The sequence below is a fragment of the Castor canadensis genome, chromosome 5 (assembly GCF_047511655.1).
Source record: "Castor canadensis chromosome 5, mCasCan1.hap1v2, whole genome shotgun sequence".
Taxonomy (NCBI): domain Eukaryota; kingdom Metazoa; phylum Chordata; class Mammalia; order Rodentia; family Castoridae; genus Castor; species Castor canadensis.
Window position 1 is genome coordinate 50,957,898 of NC_133390.1, and position 26,705 is coordinate 50,984,602.

A 26,705-nucleotide genomic window follows, 5' to 3' on the forward strand; every position below is an offset into this window, starting at 1 on the left:
TTGCGAATACAGTTTTTAAACTATAGTACCAAATGCCTTTTTCCCCTGAACTATGGCAATGTTTTAGTTTCTGATAGACAAATTTGAGTTTCTGTCCATAATCCAATTATTCCTTCACAACAATCTCATAATCCTAGAATAAGGAATCAGAGCCTTACAAATAATTATGTTCTCAAGGTTTAATTATCACCTCCATCACTTGAATAAATCTTTCAAGACACGGGATTAATCTATCAATGAAAGTAAGGTAATAGGCAAGTAAGCTAACAAGGGAAGAAATACTACCGGATTGACTCCTATGCATATATATATATATATATATATATATATATATAATATTAAGTTACCTTCATGGTTGTTCATATGTCTCCTATATTCTCTCAGCTGAGTGAATTTTCTTCCACACTGTTCACACACACGTTCCAAGTTTTGCTTCGCTCTTCCTTTCTTCCCATGGGTGGCTTTCTTTACATGCCTTCTAAACAAAGCTTTTTCATAAAATTCTTTGCCACATATATTACACCTAAAGTAAGGGAAGAGACCCCAACTATCTTATCCAAAGCATTAGCAGCCGTAAGAATCCACAAATACGTAAGTTTCTCAATTGAGTTTCACTGAGTTCAGATTCTTGGTGTATTTACTCACCTGTAAGGCTCAGTGACGGAATGGGACTTCACATGGGAATACCAATCTTTCTTCCAACTATAGCACTTATCACAAAACTGGCACTGGAATGGCTTCACACCGAGATGTTTGTTCATGTGCTGGCGAAGATCTCTAGCTTCAAAAAAACTTTTTTCACATCTGCAATGAAGTTTAATTACCCAACTAGATCATCTTTAAAACAAGATTCCAAGAACTCTGAATATTCTTAGGTTTCTAAAACTCCATAAGATCATTCCAATTTTAAAACAGAAGAATTCCCAAATTTTCCAATCTTACATCAAGAATGCGGGCTTTTAAGTACTTTTAGCTCTAGATCATTAGAAACGTATGAAAAAGAATCATGCAGAGTTCCCAGAGGTTATTATAGAGGGAATTTACCCTTTTGCTGTTATCCATTTTTTTAAATAACATTCAACCTCCTTCCTTCTCTGACCGTATGATGAAGGTAGGCTTCACCCTGGACCCCAGTGATGGAGTGATGATTCATTCAGGCCTAAGTCAATTGGCCACAGTGGTTGACTCAGGAATGTCAAAATGACTGAACTTGATTTAATCAGAGAAAACCTCAAGGCTTATAAAGGAATTACCAAAAAAGATTCCTGACAATTTGGAAGATGAGAGAATGTAAGGTTAAATCACTGCCCATTACCTTGTGCATAGAGAACCCAAGAGAAACCAAGTACTAATCAATCTGAATCCAATTTACATTAAACCACTCATTCAAGCCAGTTTGGGTGGGGTTTTCTTTTGCTTACAGCAAAAAATGTATTGATAATAAGCTATCTTTGTTTTCTGTTTGTTTGTTTGGTGGTGTCTGTTTGACAGACTATTACCCAAGCAGGCCTCAAACTTGCAATTCTTCTACCTCAGCTTCCTGAACATTGGGTCACCACACCCAGCCTCTCTATTTTAAAATAAAACTTGCTGGAGTGAAATCAGCAAATATAGCAGAGTAGGAAATGCTAAAAGTCCATTCCTCCTCAAAATTTGTGGATAAACTGGCAAACTAACAACTTCATTGGGAAGTTTAGAAACTAATCAAAAATGTATAATGACCAGAAAAATGTTTAATCAAGAAAAAAATCATCAAATCTAAGACTTTACAGCATTTTTAACTGATCCTGACCCTATATTCTAATCCCCAGAGCATAGATAGCAGCACCCTTGAAGACAACAGCCTGAATTTTCAACATAGGTTTCTAATACTAGAGGGATTTAATTTTTTTTTTTTTTAAAGCAGTACTAGGGTTTGAACTCAGGGCTTCATGCTTGTTAGACAAGCACTCTCCACTAGCCGAGGATTCATTCTTGAAGATCTGTGATTGTTTTAACCTGATAGCCCTCTAAAGGAGCCCCTTTTTGCTATAATTTATCTTAACTCTCCTATGACTAAGGGTTGGGGATGGGGAATTTGTTACATATAAAAGCATTAGACACTTCCAGCCAGGGCAAGAAATAAAATTTTTTAGAAATACAAAAATAAAAAATATGGGTCTGAGATGCTTTGGTGAATAAGGACTTCTGGGAATCTAGAAGTGCACGTGCACATGCTTACTCAGGGCTGAGCAGGTGCTCAGAAAAGATCTGAAAAGGCCCTGTGCTTATTTCTGGCTGTCCTGCACAAATAGGAAGTGAAAGGTAAGGCAGAGTTGTTAAGTGGAGGAATTCTGGAATTAGCAGTGGTGTGTGCACTACTGTGAATATACTAAAAGTTTCTGAATTATACACTTTAAAGTATTTTTATATTATATGAATTTAACCTCAGTGATAAAAAAATGTGTCCACGTAGCTTTGGAAAATGAAGAGTGGGAGAAAGAAAAAGAGAAGGAAGAAAAAGGGGAAACTAGCAGATGGCCCAGTCTTTCAGAAGAACTGTCTAAAAAGGAACTCTGGCTGTCTGTGGAACCTTCTTTCCAATAGTCCCTACCCTCAGGTAGCACATTTGGAAAATCTTTTTTAATCATTTCATACATGATGTGTGTGGTAATGGTTCAGATCTCAGTAAAATTGTTAACTAGCAAGACCTAGGCAAAATATTGATTAGTACTGAATAAACTGAAATTAAAGTTTATTTTCTTGTAAAAACTTTTAAGTAAACCAAATAAAAAGATAATCAAATTGACTGAATGTTTCACTTTTATTTATTTTTTTTTTATAAATTTTTCATTAGGATATATTCATTATACAGGGGTAGGGGAATTCATAGTAACAATTCCGATTAGAGTTATATTATACATTATTTACAATGCCTCCATTGTCTCTCCCCCTCAACACCTCCCTCACCCCACTTAAAGCACTTTCAAGTCTTAGTTCTGTATCATATAGGAATGTTTCACTTTTAAATACTTACTGAGTACAATGATAGCCTCGAACCTCAGGTTTTGGCTGGTGTTTTTTTAAGTGCTTGCTGAGTCCAGAGCCCCGGTGAAAAGACTTTCCACAAACTGAACAAAAGTACTTGGACTCTCCTATAAAAAAAGAAAATGAAAAACCATTTTGCAAATCTGTTGGTTCTCTTCCAAAAGAATCCCTTAAGTTACCTTATCAAGGGAACATGAAAACAACAACATTTTAGTTTTTTGGGTTTTTTGTGGTACTGGGGCTTGAACTCAGGGCCTACACCTTGAGCCACGCCGCCAGCCCTTTTTTTGCAAAGAGATTTTTTGAGATAGGATCTCATGGAACTGTATGTCTGAGCTGGCTTCAAACCACAATGCTCCTGATCTCTGCCTCCTGAGTAGCCAGGATTATAGGCATGAGCCACGGGTGCATATTTTTAATTAGTGTGTATTAGTTGTACAAAGGGGTGTTTCACTGTGGCATTTCCATACATACGTATATTGTACTTTGATCAGATTAATTCCTCCTAGTGCTCTTTCTTTTCACCATCTCCCTTCTCCCTATATTAAGTTTTTACTGGGTTTTATAATGTTGGTAAGGGCTGGCAGAGTAGCTCAAGTGATAGAGCACCTGCTTAGTAAGTGAGGGCCTAAGTTCAAACCCCAGTACTGCCAAAAAAAAAGAAATATCACTATGTTGGCAAGAACATTCTAAGAATAACTTTGCCAAAATCTCTATTTCCTCTCAAAACTTTAGCACTGATCAACAAAAGGAAGGCTGTGTTAGCATTTTCATTGCTGTGACACATATCTGTATCAGGGAAAACTGAGCTGCTGAACCATGACTATGCAATGCATGACTGTACTAGCAAGGGCACTATCCAAAGAATATGACATGCTTGCATAATCTATCATTGTAATAATTAAGAGAATTGAATAAATGTTCTGCAGTAGGTATCTATCCTTCCCTAGCCATTCCCACACTCTTGCTTTAAAGTACATTTGAAACTATGTATGTGTGGACTGAAAATTCTGATAAAATTATAAGCCATCTGCCATTTATATCTGCCTACATTTTTTAAAAGCATGACCATTTCATAAGCTGATAATCAGTGACACTGAGTGAAGGGCACATGACAATTATCCCATTCTTTTATAATGCATATAATGCATTCTATTCTCATTTTAGCTAATGCTACTACACATTCTTTTTTTTTTCTTTTTTTCGCAGTACTGGGGATTGAACACAGGGCCTGTGCATGCTAGGCAAATATTCTACCAATGAACCACTGCCCTTGACTTTTTTTTTTTAATTAAGTGCCCAGGTTGCCCTCAAACTCACAATCCTTCTGTCTCTGCCTCTCAAGTAGCTGGGATTATAGTTACATACCACCATGCCTGGCCCAGCACACATTTTTCTACACTAAGAGAAATAAACATTTCTACACAAGACAGCTTTAAAACTGTATTTAAAAAAATACCTTTTAACTTTACTGTCTCATAAAAAAAAAACACACACATACAACTAATAGCATCTCAATATGTTCTGATATGACTGCAGCACAAATGCTATAATAGTAAATTAAAATACATAAAATACAGCTATGTCGATATAAATTGCTCATTACCTGTGTGAATACTCATATGTTCCTGAAGACTCCGTTTGGTAACAAATGACTTAACACATAGTTCACACTGGAACTGCTTTTGTGACTGATGGAGACTCTGATGTAATTTTAGACCATGCTTATAGATAAAAGTTTTTCCACAGACCTAAGACAGAATAGGAGTGTTTAAGTCAGTAAAACAAATAGGGTGTTAAATGAGGACAGAAAACACAAAATATACTATTTTAAATATATAAATAATTTATATATTCTTACATAAATAAGAATTTAAAATAACAGGATGAATTTATTCAAAGTGTACTGGTAAGCATGTACGAAATTTTCACAATGAAATGCTCTTGTACTATTAATGATTTCTGAAATACAAAAAATATAATTTGATTTCAATTTAACTAAAATTATAAGCAAAATGACAAAATGAAAACTGAAACCACAAATGCCTAAGATATTAGCTAATTGATTCCTCTGACTCAATACTTAACAAATACTGTTTTTTAAGATTTAAGATTTTTAAGGAAAATCTTTCTTAAATCCATGTGACCGTCAGAAGAATTCAGACAGAAAAAAGAATCTTGTGAAGATGGTAAACAGCATACTTTGCATTTTAAGAGACAGGCAAGCTTGATTAAGAACAATCTACTAATTTCCTGCTACATCAAACAGAATACTTCTCAAACTCTAAGATGAAGAGTTTTGAGAGTTGTTTTGTGTTTCGTTCTGTGGTTTCCTTTCCCCCTCCCCCCATTCAGTAGGGAGGAATTTTTGTTAAGCACAATAATAATGCTGCAACAATGTTAAACAACTATGAGTTTCTATATGCTCATTCTCTATTTTTGTACTTATTTTCCACAGACCACACATTTTGAGTAGTGCTTCTCTAGAAGACCCACCTAATATTTAGTATTTAAATTTATGAATAAATCATTCTTAGGACCTGGCTTCAAAACTAAGTAAATGAATGACAATATGAAAAAAACAAAATTGCTCTGGAGCTGGTAATTATTAAAGTTGGATGAAGGGTACATGAAGATTTACCTCACTTTATGCTCATATTTAAAAGCTTAAGAAAACAGAAGTATTAAAAAATCTCATTACTTTCAAAATTGTTTAATAATAAAAACAGTGGATAATGCTTATATGAAAGGCTACAGGTGCTACTAGAAACTTTTCACTATTCCAAATAGCACAAAGCTGGCTAATCACAGGATTTACCTAAGAATCACATGTTAGATACCCTTCACCCTCAGCAACAGAGACAAAAACTCTGCTTAGGCAGGACTTTTTCTGACCAAGATTTAAGTCACTGGTTCCTTTCCATACTAGGTTGATCCTACTGAAGGCTATGGGATGATTAGGATGATAAATTGGTTATTCTCACCCAGCAGATCCTCTGGACCCTTATACATTTTATAAACATCTTAAACAGATTCCTTTCAAATTAAAATTGCAGACAGCAAATTAGATTACAATCAAGACTCACCCTTAACCTAGGCAAAAAAAATGAAGACATAAATTTCCTTGACTTTTTATAAGAGTGAGGGTAACTACAGAATAGCTATCAACTGGTGTCATCACCATAGTTACGTTCCAATCTTCTTTAACAAAATAAGTGTTATGGCTTTACCTGACATGCATGTGGCTTTACACCCGTATGTTTTAACATATGTATTCGAAGAGAATACAATTTAGGTAATGTCCTTCCACATATAGAACATATAAATTCTCGTTTGGTTCTGCCCTTCTCAGATGATGTTCCTGATGCCTCATTAGATGTGGAATTGGAAGATGATGAAGTGGGTGCATCTTTTCTCGTATGTCGAATAAGATGTGCTCGCAATGAGGCACTGTACTGAAACTGTTTTTTACACAACTAAAAGAAAAAGTAAAAATACTGTCTAAATATATTTCCATTTCAAAATGCTAAGTGAAACTTGACTCATATTTCAACTCTGCATTTCGGTTTTAATTCATCAAGAAACACATATATTATATAAAAGACAATATGCTAGTGGGTACCATAAACATGAAAAAGGTAAGACTCAGATCCCAATCTAGAGAGGCTTAAAATTTAACCACAGCACAGGAATTTTGTGTAAAAAGGTAAGGAGGGATACTCAGAGCAATGAAGGAAAACTGGGCTCGAGTTAGGTCTTAAAGGATTAATAGGGCTGGGAGTGTAGTTCAGTGGTAGCATCCTTGCCTAGCATGTGTGAGGGTCTGGGTTTGATCCCATGGGCACCACCACCAAAAAAGAAAAAAAAGAAAAAAGAAAAGGAGGGCACATGAACACAGAATATCACCACTATAGTTAGTTTTAGGTACAGCAGAAACAGAAGAAGGGAAAAGGTAGAAAGGTGGAGACTAATGCTAGAGAGTTATGAAAGTCTTTGTTCTTTTAGAAATCAAAGTTATGTATGCTCACCATCTACAAAATTTTTTTAAAAAAATACAGAAACTTATCTCCTGACCCAGGAGCTCCTTATTTTGCTTCTGGAATTAACTTTTTTCCTTCTACTATCTTGATGCTTATTTTGTATCCCTAAGCAGCAAGCATAATAGAAGTTGATCCTCTCCTTCATCCTCCACTCCCCAAATATAAAATATTCCCATTACTATACTTTAATCAGATGGTCATGTGCCAGTGGCTCATGTTGGTAATCCTAACTACTTGGAAGGCTGCAATTGGTAGGATTGTAGTTTGAGGCCAGCCTGGGCAAATGGTTCATGAGATTCTATCTCCAAAACAACCTGAGCAAAATGGTCTGGCATTGTGGCTCAAGTAGTAGAGCACCTTCTTTGCAAAAGTGAATCCCCGAGTTCAAAACCCAGTTCCACCAAAAATAGTAACATATTACATTTGAGAAATTAAATCAAACTGATTCAACATCAATTTCAATATTCACATCAAAGATGAGCCACATGGTACACTATGATCCTTTCTCCTCCTTGCTTTTTGTTTACTGTTTTGCTTATTCTCTTTGTATTTACTACTAACTCATCACCAACTTCCCTGAATTGTCTGAGAGATTTAAAACACATCATCAAAAAACAAAAACAAAAAATCCACATCACTACCTTATTGGAAATTTCTGTGAAAGCATTATGTCCTATTCCAACCTGGGCTGACTGCTCTCTGCTTAGTACATAGTTCCATCCTGGGATCTGCCTTCACTATGGTCTTGTTGAATCCCTTAGACTTTCTGTTGAATTGTACTCATGCTTCCCATTTCCCATGTCTTGCTTATTTTACTGGAAGAAGCCTGTCAACAGTTTCCTGAGAAAAGGGGGTTTAGGAGGTAACACTTTCAAAGTATTCAAAACATTTCAAAATACTGCTTCAACTGTCAAGGTAACTAGTACCACCAATTTCTAAGTCTTTTGGTGATTTTGCAGTACAACTTGAACTGATTCTTTAGTCTTCTGTACTGAAAACCTTAAAATGACTCCTTTCAAATTCACCGAATCACTTACTCCATCTATTTATTAGCATCTAGAATCTATTTGCCAAGGTTTTGTCTGCTATTATCTTTGTCCTTTATGAGTTCATATTTTATTTATTTACAATCTTTTTACTGTTGTCTTACCAGGGTATCAGGAGGAAGCACGGGTAATTAACTGAATATTTGGGGATGGGGGTAAGTAAATGACATGTTAAGAACCAGAAAATGAATCATAGCAATATAAGAAAGCTAGAAACAGGACACCAGTTGGAGCGAGCTTTTTCCTCTCGCTCCCTGGTTATTACTGAACCTAACTGAGACTAACTGGGGGCTACTGGAGACTCTGAAAAGACATAGGATAGACAGACACACAGAAAGTGGGATCAGGTGTGTTGGATGCTCAGGTAGAGATGCACAACCCTCATTGCTTCTTTTTTCTATTATTCTCTTCATTTTACTCTGCTTCTTTTCTCTATCTTTATTCTTTAAGACCTTACTCCTTTACAGTTCTTTAAAACCTTGCTTCTAAAGTCTTCTTTAAAATCTTGTTTCACTATTTTTTAAAAGTCTTTCCTTAAACTCGCACTGTCCCCATGTTTTCTCTTAACTTTTCTTTAGCATATTCTTAGTCTTTGCCCAGACTTGCACTGTCCCATGTTCTCCCTTTAGCTTTCTTAAAGTCTCGCCCCTCAGACTTGCTAGCAATTCCCCTTCAGCAATTCTTTTGCCTTCAGCAGTCCTCCCTTCATTTTCCTCCTTCAGCAATCTTCCTCCATCACTTTCCCTTCAGCAATTCTTTTCCCTTCAAAAGCCTCCCACATCAAAAGGCCAAAAGCCCAAAGCAAAAAGCCTCACGTCCTCCTTCAGAGAGTGTTTTATATCCAGTGGTAAATACAGTAGAGCAGCAGTTCTCAGGGAGGGACATGACATTGTAACAAGAGGAACCTTCTTTCCTGCTTCTCTGAACATAAACAATTTAGGAAAAGCAGCTGTTCTGCATTTTCCTCTCTTGCAGCTACGGCTGTGCTGATCTCAGCCTACAGAAACATCTTAGGAAAAGCAGATGAGCTGCATCTCGCCTTGCTTATGTCTAGTTCTCACAGGCTTCTCATAATCCACTCTCTACAGCCAGTGGTGAGAATAAAAACTAACCAGTTAAGATGGACTCTATGAGTTTACAGTCATGTTCAGTTAGCTTTTAGATACTTACTGGACATTTGTAATCTCTAGCTCTTTCATGTTTCAGTGTGTGCATTATAAAGGCATATCGTCTCTGAAAGACCATTCCACAGTCCCCACATTTATGGGACGCTTCTTCAGTGTTCTCTTTAGCATCCCTTTTTGGTTGTTTCATCTTTTTCCCTCTTTGAACTAACTTCTGAGCCACCTAGTTAAAGGACAGAAAACACAATCTAAGAAAATATACTCATTTTGGTTTTAAAGTCACGAGTCACTACAAAATTTTTAATAGAAATATTTCAGACTCACATTATCTTATTGATACTCCAAAGATTAAACTGCTTCCCTTTATCCACTCTCCCCACCCCCACCGCCAATAACTTTTTATCATAGGCCTAAGTTCATCACTACAATACTTTCAACCTAAACATAAAACTACAAAGAACTACCCTTTTTACATCATACCTGTTGAACTGCTGACTTGGGAATGGCTTTCCGTTTCTGTAGCTTTTTCTCCATGCCCTTGTGTAGTCGGATATATCCCCCTTCATTAACAGACCGCTGCCGAAGCCTGCTTCTGTAAGTATCATCATCAGGACCAGGATCTATATTTGCTGTTGATGCAACCAGATTTTCCTGATCTTTTAAAGGTTGGCCAAGGTTCTGCATTTGTTTGGGAATGTCTTCAGTACAGATATCCTCAGCTGATATATCATTTCCCATATCACTCTCCTCTTGAGGGTTATTGATTATATTCTCTTTTGAGAGTTTAGGGTAACTACTAGAAACTGTGCCATCTTCCCTGATGTTTGAAGTTTCTAGCTCTGTCTGGTTGTTTTTCATTACTAAATCAACAGATTCCATTTCAGAATGAGAATCAGCTATACATCCAATAGATGACAGGGGAGCTTCAGCCTCTGAAGAAACCTGGGGCTCAGGCCGTCGTCCTAACTCTCCATTCTGTCCAGCTTCTGGCAATTCTCCATTTACCAGTAGTACAATTTCACAACCCCCAAGTTCACTAGATAAAGTGTTTGTGGTTCCCTCATTGCCAGTCACAGGAGGTGCTGTACTTCTACTCTGTGTTGGTAAGTCCTGAGTAGATGCGACTGTTTGTACTTCACCCTTCTTATATACCGTTAGCTGCTTCTCTTCCATTAGTTTATGTACACTTTCACAAATTTCTAAAACTTCTGACATGAAAAGATGACGAGCTAAGATGGCTACATCAGCCATGCTACAGAAGTCAAAACTTAGTACAGAAGTATAGGCAAATTCCAGCAAAGGAAGGAAGCTTGCCTTACAAAAACCTATAATGAAACAAGAAAGGTGAGGGACAAAAAGTCAATCATCACTAAACCACTCTATAGGAATAATTAATAGAATTATGACAAGATAAAATATAATAAAATGGCAGTTATTACCATTTATTCTGTAATTAATTACCCCTGGATTTACTTTCTGTTCTGGCTGCTTATTAAACCTTGTCTAACTGTCTTCTGTGAGTTGAGTCTCTCAATCCCTAATATAGAAAATAATATCAGACTTACTACCTCAAGAGTTGTTGTAAGGCAGTCATTATACTCCTTAGAACCCTGGGGGTTCCTCAAACTCCCCTCAAGAAACAGCTGCTGAAGAATGGGGGGTGAAAAAAAAGGGGAGGCAGGTGACTAGGTAGGGTTGACCAACCTGTCCCCTAACCTCCCTTCAGTAAGTATAGCTGTATTTTCTAATAGTAGTCCATATAAAATTTTGATTGAACAAAGAGTTCTACAACTAAACATTAAAAACCAAGATCTAAGGCAGCAGTCAGCAAAATTTTTTCTGAAAAGAATCAAGTTATAAATACTGCAGGTCATAAAGTACCTGCCACAACCAGTCAGCTTACACTTTGTAGCTAGAAAGCAGATGTACACAATGGATACAAATATAAACCTTTCTTTACAAAGGGGGTTTAGGGGTAGGAAGGGAAAACTGGCCCTTAGACTGTAGTTTGTTTATTCTAGATCCAAGAAATGAAATAATTACTATATATATAAAGTATTAAATTTTTATTTTATATAGGTGAACAGGTTAGTTTCTTTCCTAGATTCTTAGTATTTCACTTTCACAAGCCATTTTTAATTCTTAATATTCATGTGAGTTAAAAAAAAATCAGAAAAAAAATGCTACACAATGATAATTCTAACTCTACCTTCATGAACAGATGATTAAGAACCTGTATAGCACTCAATGTGTAGCTCAGTGGTAGAACACAAATCAGCAAAGATTTCAAGTAATGTCACTATCAAATATTGGAAATAAAGGAATGGCAGAGTAAAGAGCCAAAGGTAATAAAAAGTAGTTCACCAAGGAAGATACAACAGAGTATCTAAAAACAGAACACAAAATAGATAAAAACTTACTTTTGGTGATACTGGGGTTTGAACTCAGGGCTTTGTGCTTGCTAGGCAGTACTCTACCACTTAAGCCTCACTTCTGGCCCTCAACAGATGAATTTAATAATAAATTAGACACTGATAAAGAAACTATAAATCTCCAGAACTACAAAAGGATGAATAAAATATGAACAATAAATTAAGAGATACAGAAGATAAAGTGAAAATGTCTGTCTCATTAGAATTCAGAAAGTTAGAAAGAATGAATGAGGAAGAGAAAATTCTTGGCTGAAAATTTTTCTCCACCAATGAAAAACAATCTACCTATTCATGATGTCAACAATTTCCATGTTAGAAGTCAAAAATATTCATATCAAATTAAAAACAAAAATCCAGAAATACGATGTCTAAGGAGACATTTCAACAGAACATTGAAAACTAAAAGTGGAAGAAAATCTTACTAGGCAAACAGAAACCAAACTATTGTTCCCACTACTATATTAACAGCAACCAAAACTAAGCTTAAAGTAAAAAGCATTACTAAAGATAAGGAAGGTCACCACATAATGATAAAGAATGTTTTATCGTAGAACAGTAATTTCAAAATTACGTACATGTAATACATGGCCTCAAGACACATAAAAACTGAGGAAATTCTAATGAGAAACAGATCAATGAATCACACTAATGTTCCTTTTTTCTTTCTTTTTAAAACAGGGTTTCACTATGTAGCCCAGGCTGGCCTTGAACTTGCCTTAGCCTCCCAAATGCTGAGATTATAGAGTTGCATCACCAAGTTTGCCTTATATCAGCCAATGTTCCAAACCACCTCCTTCAGTAACTGATAGATCAAGCACACAAAATAATCAATAAATAAGAGAATTAATAATTAGTAAGCTTGATCTAACCTACAATATACCACATATTGTACCTAACAGAAAATGCACAATCTATAATCAAAGTGACAATTATAATAACAGACTATTTTTAAAAAAGTATTAAGTAGGATTAAAAGCAAGTATCAACAAATCTACAATATTTAGACTAGAGAAATTTGCAGCTCAAGGTTTTCAATGAAAACTTCAAAGATTTTTTTTTAATGTCGTGTCAGTAATCAAACCCACAGTTTCACACATGCTAGGCAAGTGCTCTACTAATAAGCCATATCCCAGCTCGTCAAGAAGTTTAAACCAGCTGGGTGCCAGAGGTTCACACCTGTAATCCAAGCTACTTGGGAGGATGAGATCATGAGACTTGCAATTCAAGGCCAGATTAGGGAAATAGTTCATAAGATCCCACCACCAAAATAATGAGAGCAAAATGGACTGGAGGTGTGGCTCCAGCAGTAGAGCACTTGCTTTGCAAGTCTGAAGCCCTGAGTTCCAACTCCAGACGCATCCTCCCTGCAAAATGAAAGTTTACACCAAAAAATAAGAAAGGCTGAAAATTAATGAGCTAAGCATCATAATTATGACAAAAAGAAAAAAAACTGCTAAAATAAAGTAGGAAGCAGAGCTGGGCATTATGTCACAGGCCTGTGGCCCCAGCACTCAGAAGGCTGAGGAAGGGAGGAATGCAAGTTGGAGGCTGTCTGGGGTCCAAGCAAGACCCTGTCTCAAAGAAAAGAAAAACAAATTTTAAAAAAACAAGATAAACAGTATTTGTTCTTTGAAAGAGTATCAAAACAGAATTAGCCAAAACTTGCTAATGCACAAAGAAAAGTGCTAAGCATGCCCTGTTGATTGACTTCTATTTACTAGACTATTTTTACAAACATAAATAATAGTTTATGCAAGTTAATTTTGAAAAAAATGAGCAGTTAAATTTATCAGGATAGAAAAGATAACCACAAAGCTCAGTATATTACCCTGCAGGATCATGTTTACCAGTTTTATATCTACTAGCAAATTCATCCCAAAATTCCTTTGGGTGAAAGATACAGGTGGATCTAATCTAAAACTCCAAAATCCAAAATCTGAAACTTTCTGAGTGCCAGTATGATATCACAAGTGGAAAATTCCACATCTGAGTTCATGTAACAGTGTAATAGGGACTTAGAGGCTGATTTTGCTAAGACTCTTCACTTAGATCTGCAGACGTCCAATGTATAACTAATACCAGGATAAAAGCTTGGCATCTGTGCCTTCTTTTTGCATCGGTCTTTTTCTTTTCCCCCAGTACTCGGGCTTAAAGTCAGAGCCTCGCAAGCATGCTACCACTTCAGCCACATCCCCAGTCTGCATCTGTGTTCTTTTGCTATTTAAACTTTGGATCAATTTCCTGTTCATCTCTGCACGTAGACATGTTACTCACTTAAGGAGTGTCTGTGTGTGGGAGCGTGAGGGGCAAATAATGTATACACATGTAATTAAATGTAAAAATGATAAAATAAAAAAAAGGAGTGTTTGTCTAAAAAAATTGTTAATACAAGATTGATTAGCTCTAAATTTACCTGATTTCTCTCCTCCCCTCACCAAGTCTAAAGTAACCAAAATAAGAATAAGGTATTTTTAAGATCTACAGGGACATCTTTGTTTTTTGTGGTGGTACTGGGGTTTAAACTCAGGGCCTATACCTTGAGACATTCTACCAGTCCTTTTTTGTTAAGATAGAGTCTTACAAATTATTTGCCTGGTCTGGCTTAGAACTGTGATCCACCTGATCTCTGCTTCCTGAGTAGCTAGGATTACAGTCATGAGCCACCAGCACCAGGCTTACAAGGACATCTTAATCAACAGATTGTCAACCACCAGCTTTAGCAACATCCTGTTTCAGGCCACAGGAGCCATACTTAGAAGACTCCAGCCATTGTCCTAAACCAGAAGGAAGACCCTTTTTTTCCCCCTCTAACCTGTTTTCTTACTGAGTCATTTCTCCTCTACAGCTTACCTCATGTTCCAGGGGGCAGTGAGCCCTGCAGGCAATCATCTCCCCTGGTGCAAGCAGGACCTCCTCCAAAATCAGACATGAGATAATGATCAACCAAGACCACAGTTTGACCAAGACCACTTGACTATGCATACTTCTTGCCCCTCACTTTTGTTCTTTCCCTGATAATCCTGGAGCTATTGTCAGTACCCCCAAAACAAGAGTTAGGACATTGTTCCCTCTGTTCTTCACAGTAGGGCCATATTATAAATTCTTTTCCTACTTCACTACCACTCATCTCTTTGATTGAACTCCCAAGGTGGCAAGTAAACGAATCTGGTCTGATGGAAACCCCAGAGTCAGGCATCTGGCAAAAACAGGTCAAAACACAGGTACACTAAAAAAAAAAAAAAAAAAAAAATTGCAGAAATTCTGATTCTCCTTATCTCCTGAGTAGCTAGGACCCACCACATCCAGCTAACATTTAGGTTTTTAACATTTAAAAATTATAGCAGAATTGGCTTAAGTGCTGCAGCACTTACCTGGCAAGCATAAGGCGGGGGTGGAGGGGAGGGAAGGAATTAAAGAAAGAATTATAGCAAAGACCATAGGTTTTGTAAGTCACATGATTTATGCTGCAACTATTCAATTCTGTCCTTGTAGGGCTGGGGGCGTGGTTCAAGTGGTAGAACACCTGCTTAGCAAGCATGAGGCTCTGAGTTCAAACACCAGTACCGCTCCCTTCCCCAAAACAATTCTGTCCTTGTGCACTCAAAAGCCGCCACAGATGACATATAAATAAATAGGTGTCGCTGTATTCCAATTAAACCTTATTTACAAACAGAAAGCAGACCAGATTTGGCCTACAAGTTGGAGTTTACCGACTTTGTTTTAACAGGACTTAAAATCAGTATGCTTCAACTGGCAGAGTGGCTCAGGTGGCAGGGTGCCTGCCTAGCAAGTGTGAGGCCCTGAGTTCAAGCCCAGTGCTGCCAAAAAGAAAAAAAAAAAAAAAATCAGTGTGCTTCTATTAAGAAAGAATTTTAAAATGACAGAAAAGGAACAAATAACTATTAACACAAATGAAACATATATATCTACAACTATTGGAGACCATTTAGAATAGTACATTATGAAAAAAATCTGTGCCAAGAAACTTGAAAATTTAGGGCTGGGGCAAGGCTCAAGTGATAGAGTGCCTGCCTAGTAAACATGATACACCCTGAGTTCAAACCATAGTACCCACCCTACCCCACCCCCCAAAAATGTGAAATTTTCAATGAAATGGACAAATTCCTAAAAAATATGACTTCCTATAAATTACTGAAGATGAAATAGAAAACCTGGATAAAGAAGCCCAGTGTAGTAGCATACACTTGTAATTCCAGTAGTTGAGAGGCTGAGCTGACAGAGACCCCAACCAGGTTACATAGGAAGACACTGTTTCAAAATGAAACAAAAAGAAAAAAGAAAAAGAAAACTCTACAACTATTAAACTTTACACAATGGTAGTTAAAAATCTTCCCTCAAAGTCCACTGTAGGTTCAGACAATTTTTGTCACAGTTCTTACTACAGATTTAAGAAACAATCTGATCTTAAAGTAACTGTTTTGAAACTGCTAAACACAGGGAACATAAATTTCTTAAATAGCAAAATGCTTGCTGGGCATGGGGTGGGTCATGTTTGTAATCCTAGCTACTTGAGAGACTGAGATGGGAAGGATCTTGGTTCAAGGTCAGCCCAGGCAAATAGTTCCCAAGACCCTATCTCCAAAATAACCAGAGCAAAGTAACTGAAGGCATGACCCAAGTGGTAGAGTGCCTCCTTTGCAAGAGTGAAGCCTTGAATTCAAACAAATTAAAACAAACAAATTTGTAAAAAAATATATGACTGGCTTTTCAAGAATGGGCATTGGCAAAAGAAACCTGCTCATCAGGAGGATGATCCTTGAATGACATCACAAGCTCAAAATCCCCTGCTCATATAAAACATAACCCCACTTTCCTTGAAAAGAAACAGGAAACCTGTGAAGAGGCATGATGACCTGAAGCTGCACAAAAGAACCCTAAAACTCCCCCTTCTTGCCATCTAACCAACAAGCACCTTCTCCTCCATTTCCTTTCCATAAACTCCCTCACTACCAATCAATAGGGGAGACAAGAGTTTTGTCTTCCATCTCCTTGAAAGAAAGAAAAAAAAAGTTCTCCTTTTTTGGAAGAACGATACGATAGCACTGGTTTCTATGTGTGTCAGTCACCGAGCCCCTGTTGAGTATTAATCTCAGTGTGGGGGACTAAAGGCATGGCTCTAAGTGGCAAAATGCCTGCCTAGCAAGTGCAAGGTCCAGAGTTCAAACCACAGTACACCCACTTCAACTGATGTTCACTGGTATCCTTACTAATATCCTTTATAATAAACTAACAAACACAATTGTTTCCCTGAGTTCTGTGAGCTCATCTAGTAAATTAACTAAACCCAAAGGGGTGGGGTTGTAGGAACTCAAATTTATAGCTGTTAGAAACACAGGTAAAATAACCTGGAACTTGTGACTGACATCCTAAGTGGAAAGGGGGTAGTTTTGAGGACTGAGCCCTAACTTGTGTGATAAGATGCTATCTCCAGATAGATATCAGAATTAAGTTGAATTAAGAGATATATCCAGCTAGTGTCCACTGCAGAATTGATTGCCTACATCACTGGGGGGTGGGGAGGAGGGAACCCACACATTAGGTCAAAAAACACTGTGTCGATTATTGAATGATAATATAGAAGAAACTGAGTTTGTTTTTTAATGTGTATCCTGGGAATGACTTAAGTGAACCCTTAAAAAAAGATGGTAAAGTGTCACCATCTTTACTTAATTTCTGGTTTTGTTTTGTTTTTGTGAGATATAGGCCAGCATTGTAAAACAAGTAAAACAAATCAAAATATAATGACTGGAAGGAAACAAAACCACTGCTATTAGCAGATAATATATGTCTAATTAGAAAATCCCAATGAATCTATAGCTACACGTCTAAATGACTAGAGGAATCCAGAAATATTACCACTTATGAAGTCAGTACGGATCAAAATAAATGGAAATTATAATATTTTAAGGAAAAAAATCCTAATAGTACCCAAAAGAATAAGTACAATGGAATAAATCTAGTAAAATATGTGTAAGACCTTTGCATATGTATCCCTGCAACTGTATTAGCTCAATGTAATCCTTATCAAAACATATTTTCTTTTTGTAGGAAATCAACAAGCCAATTTTAGAGTTTATATGTAAGAGCAAAGAGTTATAAATAGCTAAGACCCACCTGAATAATAAGATGGGACACTTTCCATACTATTACAATCTTAAAGTAATAGACCAAATGATAAAAGTGCAGGAAGAGACAACCAATAAAATAGAAGAGAGCTTAGAATCATTTCCAAACACAGAATGAGATAAATGAACACACATTCTGTTATAAAACAGACTCGATGAATGGAAAGAAGATGGAGTTTTCACTAAATGTTTCTGAGATAAGCAATATTCCATATAGGAGAAAAATCAAATTAAACACCTATCTTACAGCAACAAAAATAAATTCCAAATAGATTTAAAAAGTTAAATGTGAAGGAAAAACTATGAAATTTTAAAGAGACAATATTACTGTTTGAAAAAGGGGGTAAGGAATAAGAGGATGATAGAATATAATAGAGAGAGTGAACTCATTTAAAATACACTGGATGCATGTGTAGAACTATCACAATGAAAATCCTCTAGTAACATTAATACATGCTAATTCAAAAATAAAATTTAAAAAATTAAAGATAACACACAAAAAGATGATTCAAGCAAAAAAGAGTATATGAAAATATAAATGTGAATATGAAAGAACTTAAAATGATGTTTTAACCACATTTAGATATATTGTATCATACACATATTTTATAATCTTTATGTACTTAATACTTATAAAGTACACAATACATCACATTTGCCTGACAATTATAAAAGTAAGCATGTGGAAAGAACAAATGAGGTAGTTTGCTGAAGTATTAGGATGCTGTGCCGTAGTTATTTCAGGTCAGACGTTTCACTTGCTGTAAGCTGCTGAAAAACTAGGGAAAAAAAACTCTTACATGGTTTCTCTTTTTTATGCTTCAGAATGCATGAAATATAGGGAGGAAATCCAAAGCAAATTTATATCAAGAATACACCTGCAATGAGTTTTTATTATTCAAATGGCTCAGCAAAAGGTATAGTTACTAAAATGAGGGGAAAAAATATATACCACTACTCTAAAATCTAATGCAACTCTGAGCTCCAAAAAATTTTTGTTCACCATTGTATTCTGAGCCTAGGCTAGTTCCTTGTAGAGTGCTTAATAGAAAACAACTGCTTTAAACAAACATAAAGCTACTGCTAAGGAAAAAAAAATTGTATTTATCTTCCTAGGAGAGATTAAGAATTATAAAGTAGAAAAATATCTGTAGGTTAAGTATTCATATACCTGATTAAGCCACTATCTAAGAAAGGGAAAATGAAATTTCACAAAGTAATGTCAGAATGCAAGTTATATCAAGTGCATATTATGAAAAAAATGTATAAATGAGGCTGCCTACTTTAGTTCTTTTAAAACATTCATTTGACTCATAGCCAGTATGTAAACTCTAGTGAAGGGGAAGGAAGAGGAGGAGAAACAAAAATATTCAACTGGCATTTTTATATTTCTACAATGATAGTTTGATCTAATGAGTTCTAATAATTAATCTTACAAAACAAAAAGACTTACAAAAGTACTGTATGTACAATCAAATGTCCCACAAAAGAAGATATAAGAAGATAATTTTTAAATAACATACTCAGTGAGAGTAGTAGTTGTGGATTTCTCTCAAACTGTTTTTCAATAGTTCATACCAGAAATAACTGTTCTGCTCTAATAACAGTCTGATCTAAGAAGCAATAGTAGGAAGTAAGTCCTTCTTTTTGAAACCTTGCTAAAAAAGAAGGACCTTTTAAATAGAAGGCTTCTATAAATGAGCCTCCATTTAAACATAAATCCTATTTGGAAGATACATACATGTCTCTTCTAGAATGTACTTATTAACAAAAAGCAAGGGTACTAGAAAATTCTTACCAGAAAGATCCACCACAGCCTCATGACTGGAAATAGCTCCTTTCTCAATGAAAAGATCTCGAAAATATTCACTATTAGCAGACAAAACAGATTTATGAGCTTTGTACTCCTCGCCTTCAATTAGTAAAGTAACATCACAGAACTGGTTGGAAAGTCTCTGTTCATTCAGCTGTTTCAAGACAGCCTGGCAATGTTTTGGAGAAGAACGTTTTACCACTCCTTTTGTGTCAACCTGTCAAAATTAAGTTTGAGATCAAGAGGTACATTGCATATCATTTGTATTTCTTCCCATAATACAATCTATTCCCTTTTAATGGATGAAGAAATAACCTGTTACTCTTTCCTTGTTACCTGTATACTTAAATGTTTTTCTCACTATTTTCTGCTATGTTTATTCTACTTGACCTAGTAAACATATTTTTCTCAATACTTGCTATCTGATGTAGGCAAATAAAAAAAAATTACAAACAAAAGTAACCAGAAAACAATCTAAAACCTAGTCAGAGTAATTTTACCTTGCTGCACGACCCACAGACTGCTCCAGAAAAGTATTCTGCCTGCCAATACTAATATGTTATTACAAAAGAAGGGAGAAGTAATTAGCAACAAAAATCAACAGGGGCAGTATTAGCATATTTGTACCTTATATAACAACAGAGTACATGACTCACTTTGTTTCATACAATAAGCTCTACTTCAGACATAAAGACCCACTTAAATATTTTTGTGGGGGTCGGGGAGGTGTACTGGGGTTTGCACTCAGGGCCTCATGCTAGCTAAGCAGTTACTCTACTACTGTGCTCTCTGCCAGCCTGAGACCTGCTTGAATCTTCAATATGAGTACCAATAGTCAAAGCAGTGTTAGTGGTTTCGGGGAAAAAAAAAAAATCACCAAGACTGCAAATACAATTATACTAATTAAAAACATTAAAGTTGAATATAAAGCAACACTTACAAATACAAGTTCATGTTTGGAGACTGGCTTCTTTTTTGAAGACTTAGAGGTTGTAGTTGGAAGTGAAGTAAAGTTGCTCAGGTCATCCTCTGATTCATTACTTTCTTCTCCAGATTCAAGGTCTAATCCCAATTCTTCCAACATTTCTGAAGCATCTGATATTGGACGGGAGCGATCTAGTTTTTCCTGGCATTTACTACACTGTTTAATGTAATCTTTGACTTGTTTTAGTATACCTGCAGTAAAAAATAAAAATTAATAAGCCAAACTTAATACTGTTCCTACTTGAAAATGAAAACTATTTTAATCTGTGTACACTAATGTATGCTCAAATGCTTAAGTGCAAACATACTGATAAAGTACACAGAATGAATTCTTCAGAATGTACATTTTTGCATTTATAAGTATAGAAATGATAGTTTATTTCCATGTTGAGGCAGACTGCTTTGTTGTTTATTCCCAGTTACTCACTTCCCCCACTAAGATTATTATACAGCCCTGACCATTTCCATATGAGTTACAATGTATACACACAATAGAAACTATGGTTATGCACGGCATAATGTTTTGGTCACCTATGAACCACACCCAAGTATGTAACAGGCTACACCATCTAGAGTCATGTTAAGTATATTCTATGGTGTTCACACACACACAAAATCACATAATGATGAACTTTCCAGAACTCAGAATGCATCCCTGTTAGTAACACACAACAGTATATAACACTGCCAATACTCAACAATACTCAACCTACATAATATGGTTCAGAGCATAATACTTCTCCATTCCACTGACATCAGATGACCATGAAATTTGTGTGCCATATCTAAACAGAAGCTTTAATAATAACCAATAAAGAAGTGGGCAACTGAACAGAACTTTTCAAAGGAAGAAGTCCAAATGACCAAAAAAACACATGAAAAAATGCTCACCATCCCTGGCCATAAAGGAAATGCAAATCAAAACCAAACTAAGATTCCACCTCACTCCTGTTACAAATGCTACCATCAAAAACACCAACAACAAATATTGGCAAGTATGCGGGGGAAAAAGGAACCTTCATACACTGCTGGTGGGAATATAAGCTAGTACAACCACTTTGGAAAACAATATGGAGGATTTTTAAAAAACTAAATATAGATTTGCCATATGATCCAGCAATATGACTCCTAGGGATGTACCTGAAGGAATGCGACTCAGGTTATTACAAAGGCACCTGCACACCCATGTTTACTGTAGCACTATTCACAATAGCCAAGCTATGGAAATAGCAAAGATGCTCCATTACCAATGAATGGATTAAGAAAATATGGTATTTATACACAATGGAATTTTATTCAGCCACAAAGAAGAATGAAATGTTATCATTTGCAAGTAAATGGATGGAACTGGAGAACATCATTGTAAGCAACGTTAGGCTCAGAAGGCCAAAAAATCGCATATTCTCCCTCATATGCTGATTACAGACCTAAAACAAATACAGTAATATTATCGGACATGGGTCACACACTAAGGGGAAAATGAGCACGGGAGGAATAGGGAAAGGGAAGGAAATCTAAAACGTGAATGTGGTTAATGTGCTCACTGAAGAGAAGCGAATATAGTAATCTTAAACTGGCCGAGACTGCTATGGGAAGGGGACTAGGAAGTAGTGAAGAGGTCTGGTAGAGATGAACCAATGTGGGTTTTAATACACATGTGCATGGAAGCAATGCTAGTAATCTCTCTGTATAGGTATCCTTATCTCAAACTAGCAAAAATGCTATGTCTTATTATCTCTTATGTTTTCTCTTCAACAAAATTGGAGAACAAGAGGGCGGAACAGGTTGGGCAGGTGAATGGGTGGCCCAAACAACGTATACATATGTGACTAAATGTAAAAACGGTAAAATAAAATAAAGTACAAAAAACAAAACAAAACAAAAAACCAAATCTTCTCCATTCCAGTGACATCAGATGACCATGAAATTTTTTTCGGCCAATGGAATATGATGTGTGCCATGTCTAAACAGAAGCTTTAAGAGGTACTTCGTGTTTCCCATCAGTTCACTGACCTTTGCCCCATCTCTCAATGAACACACTGCCTCAAATTAATCTCTTTCTTTAACCCAAATTGCAGAAGAAAAAAAGAGAGGAAAAAAAAAAGAGAGAGAGACAAGTGAAGCCAATACACAGCCTGTCACAGGATACAACCAAAACTTATAATAAGAACGTAAAACAAATCGTTTGTTTTAGGAAGTTATGAGATTTTTAAAGTTGTGTGAAATGACAATGTATATAATCTTAACAAAAGCTGATTGTACAAGAGCCACTGACAGAAGCCTGTTTTGAGTTTCAATTTCTATCTAGCTCATCATGTTAGGGTAGAGGTTTAAGGCCAAGAAGGAAGACTCTCTACAAACACACACAAATCCATCATTCTTACAAAGCAGGAACAATTAATTCCCATTCTTTTGAAGAATAAAATCCTAAGAGGTATGTAATTTGTGCAAGAATCATATTATTTAGTAAATGGCAGAGCTAGGACTCCAGAAGTCATGTGATTTTCAGTATATTATGCTACTTATACAGGAACACATTTGTCCATCCCTGTGGCAGACACCTCTCCCCCATATCCCCAAATAAATACAAACAAAAGATTCATTATTACCTAAAATGATAGAGGTATACAGAATATTCCTGAAAAAGTTTTAAAATGCCAAATTATGCTAAGTTCCTATTTTCAACCTTCGGATAGTATTCAATCAATATTTCCCAAACTATATTATGTCCCACACTTAAAAATTACTCACTGAACTAATAAATTCAGATAACATTCTCATTTCAGAGATACATAACAGACATCATATTAAAAACTCTTTTGACTTCTCTAGTAATCTACTGAACCTAGGAGTTTGCCAAACTTCACCTCTTTAAGAGGTGGTTAATAACATTACAATAGGAATAGGTTCATTATGGTGGGAGTGGAGTTGTTATAAAAGTAGATTCAGTCTCTCTAGCTCTTTCTCACCATGTGGCACTTTCTGTTGTTATGATGCAGACAGAAGGCCTTCAACAGATGTGGACCTTTAATCTTGTTACTTCCAGGCCTCAAAACCTGTGAGCCAAATAAACTTCTGTTCATTACAAATGACCCAGTCTGTGGTATTCTGTTATAGTGGCACTAAACAAACTAATACAATAATTAAAGAAGTAAGTAGGCTAGGATGAAATACAACTTTATCAAAAAAGCATTTATATTATCCAACCACTTTAACCCTTGAGGTATTCTTTTGTTTCCCTAATAAATGACTCTTTAAAGGGGGGGGAGGAATATAAATTTAGAGACCAATAGAAATTATATCCTAGTATCTGATTAAGTCAATAACAAATTTAGCTGGCAGAGTGGCTCAAGTGGTAGAGTGTCTGCCTTGCAAGCATGAGGTCCTGAGTTCAAACCCTAGTACCTCAAAAAGATAAAATAAAAAAATACCAAATCTATTTCTGAATGAGGTATAGTGGCAGATTCAATAAAGTGATAAAAGGTATACAGTTAAGAGTAAATGGAGCCAGTCATGAGGGCATAGGCCTAAAGTCCCAGCATTCAAGAGGCTGAGGCAGGAGAGGCATGAGTTCAAGGCCACCCTGGAATCCATAGTGAGATCCTGTCTCAATAGACAAAAATAAGGTTTTCTTGTAAAAAGAAAAAGTAAATGGGTGAAGGACTAGGACATGGCTCAAGTGGTAAAGAGCCTGCCTAGCAAACATGAGACCCCGTGTTCAAACCCCAGTACTGTATTTAAAAAAAAAAATTATAAAAAATAATGTAAAACTTCTGAAAATGAAAAGTGGTGACTGCCACACACAATGTATTTAATGCCACTGAACTACATACTTAAAAGTTAAAAATGGCAGATTTTGTTACTTATACTTTATCACCATAAAAGAATAAATGAATATGAGGATAAGCAAAAACACATTTATATGTATGGTAAGTACAAAATAAACCTAAGAAAATAGGGAGCACTGCTATCAAAATTCCTAAATTCAGTATTAATTTTTAAAAAAGAAAAGGTTTTTTTCTAATCAATCTTGGCCTTCACATCCACTTATATTCTGTGTACATTACAGATTTGATTAAAGTATTAACTGGATGGGTTCAAGTGGTATTGGAAATACTATACAGAATGCATTGGAATTAGGATAAAAAACAGTAAAAAAAACTATGGCCATATTACTGCAAGGAAGCCTAGGAACTACAGTGTAATCTGAGCCTGAGGGCCAACTCCTAAGAAAGAAAGGGCAAACAGTAGTCAGCAGTAACTGTTACTGGGCAGTGGAATGACCAAATGGAAAATTTGGTGAAATCTGCTTAAATCTGTCTACCTAGTGTTTTCCAAACTTAGTTCACTCAAGATCTCTTTTAGAAGATACCTACTGAAATACAATGGGATTGGACTATGAGCACATGACAAAAGCGAGAGCACACAAGGAAGGGGTGAGGATAGATAAGACACCTAAAAAATTAGCTAGCATTTGTTGCCATTAACGCAGAGAAACTAAAGCAGATACCTTAAAAGCAACTGAGGCCAATAGGAAAAGGGGAACAGGAACTAGAGAAAAGGTGAGATCAAAAAGAATTAACCTAGAAGGTAACACCCACGCACAGGAAATCAATGTGAGTCAATGCCCTGTATAGCTATCCTTATCTCAACCAGCAAAAACCCTTGTTCCTTCCTATTATTGCTTATACTCTCTCTACAACAAAATTAGAAATAAGGGCAAAATAGTTTCTGCTGGGTATTGAGGGGGTGGGGGGGAGAGGGAGGGGGCGGAGTGGGTGGTAAGGGAGGGGGTGGGGGCAGGGGGGAGAAATGAACCAAGCCTTGTATGCACATATGAATAAAAAAAAAAGCAACAGATATGTACTGCCTATAAAAAATGTTAATTTATTAATAAAAAAATAAAATAAAATAAAAATACTAACCTAAGTCAAAATTGTTACTCTATGTCATGCCCTTAATTGGCTTGTAAAATTTCTGATGGGGCAAAAATCCATGGCATTACAATGTTCAGCTCCCTGCATTTGTAAATTCCTGTGCAGAAGAGTCACTTTCAATAGCTTGATTAGACAGATTAGTATTCAATTGTTGGAGGGCTTCAAAAAATCTCTCACTCACTTGTTTTCTTCTAGAGCTTTCATAAAGTAAAGACATATTTCTTACTATTCACCAAAAATAATTTCACTGAAGAAGTGACAAAGCACTTTCCAAGAAGGCGTAATGTAACTCACTGCTAGGAACATGTGTCTTGAGGCAAAGGCAGTTAGATGTGCTGCTGGGATGCTCTTCTGATGTTTCTTCTAAAATAACCTCATTACTCAATGAGAAACATTTTATTTTTTTATTTATTTTTATTTATTTTTTGTTCATTTATTCACATGTACATACACTGTTGGGTCATTTCTCCACCCTGCTCCCCTATCCCACTCTTCCCCCTCCTCCCCTCAGTTTCAGGCAGGTCCCGTTCTGCCCTTATCAATGATTTTGTTGAAGAAAAGACATAATAAGAAAGACAAAGCATTTTTGCTAGCTGTAAGGATAGCTATACAGAAGGATTCCTACTATTGCTTCCATGTACCCATGTGTTACAACCCATGTTGATTCAACTCTAACTGATCTTTACATTGGTTCCTGATCCCCTGCTCATGATAACCTCTGTTGTTTTAAGGTTTTTGTATTAGTTCCTCTAGAGTTGGGGACATCAAACACTTTCATGTTTTGGGTTTCCTACCTATTCCTGTATCTCCCATATGTGCTCCCCCTTGTCATGTGATCCAAGTCCAACCACACTGCTGCATTTGCCCTAGATCTAAAGTCCACATATGAGGGAGAACATACAATTTTTGGTCTTCTGAGCTTGACTGACCTCGCTCAGAATGATGTTCTCCAGTTTCATCCATTTACTTACCAATGATAAGATTTCATTTTTCTTCATGGCTGAGTAAAATTCCATTGTGTACAAATACCACATTTTCTTGATCCATTCATCAGTAGTAGGGCATCTTGCTTGTTTTCCTAACTTGGCTATTGTGAATAGCGCTGCAATAAACATGGTGCCTCTGGATTAACCTGTGTTGCATTCCTTTGGGTATA

At 36.2% G+C, this 26,705-nt stretch overlaps 1 protein-coding gene across 1 annotated transcript in view; it reads right to left on the reverse strand.

The window, feature by feature from the left end:
• The window catches only part of Zbtb11 (zinc finger and BTB domain containing 11), a 44,568-nt gene that overhangs the window by 5,901 nt on the left and 11,962 nt on the right, over positions 1-26,705 (reverse strand). Inside the window, exons 2-10 of the mRNA XM_020175469.2 lie at positions 20,569-20,804; positions 19,614-19,845; positions 9,718-10,562; positions 9,284-9,460; positions 6,258-6,503; positions 4,634-4,778; positions 3,017-3,134; positions 646-804; positions 348-523 (exon numbers count right to left, since the gene is read on the reverse strand). Coding sequence (XP_020031058.1) covers positions 348-523; positions 646-804; positions 3,017-3,134; positions 4,634-4,778; positions 6,258-6,503; positions 9,284-9,460; positions 9,718-10,562; positions 19,614-19,845; positions 20,569-20,804 — 2,334 coding nt within the window. The remainder of the gene's footprint in view (positions 1-347; positions 524-645; positions 805-3,016; positions 3,135-4,633; positions 4,779-6,257; positions 6,504-9,283; positions 9,461-9,717; positions 10,563-19,613; positions 19,846-20,568; positions 20,805-26,705) is intronic.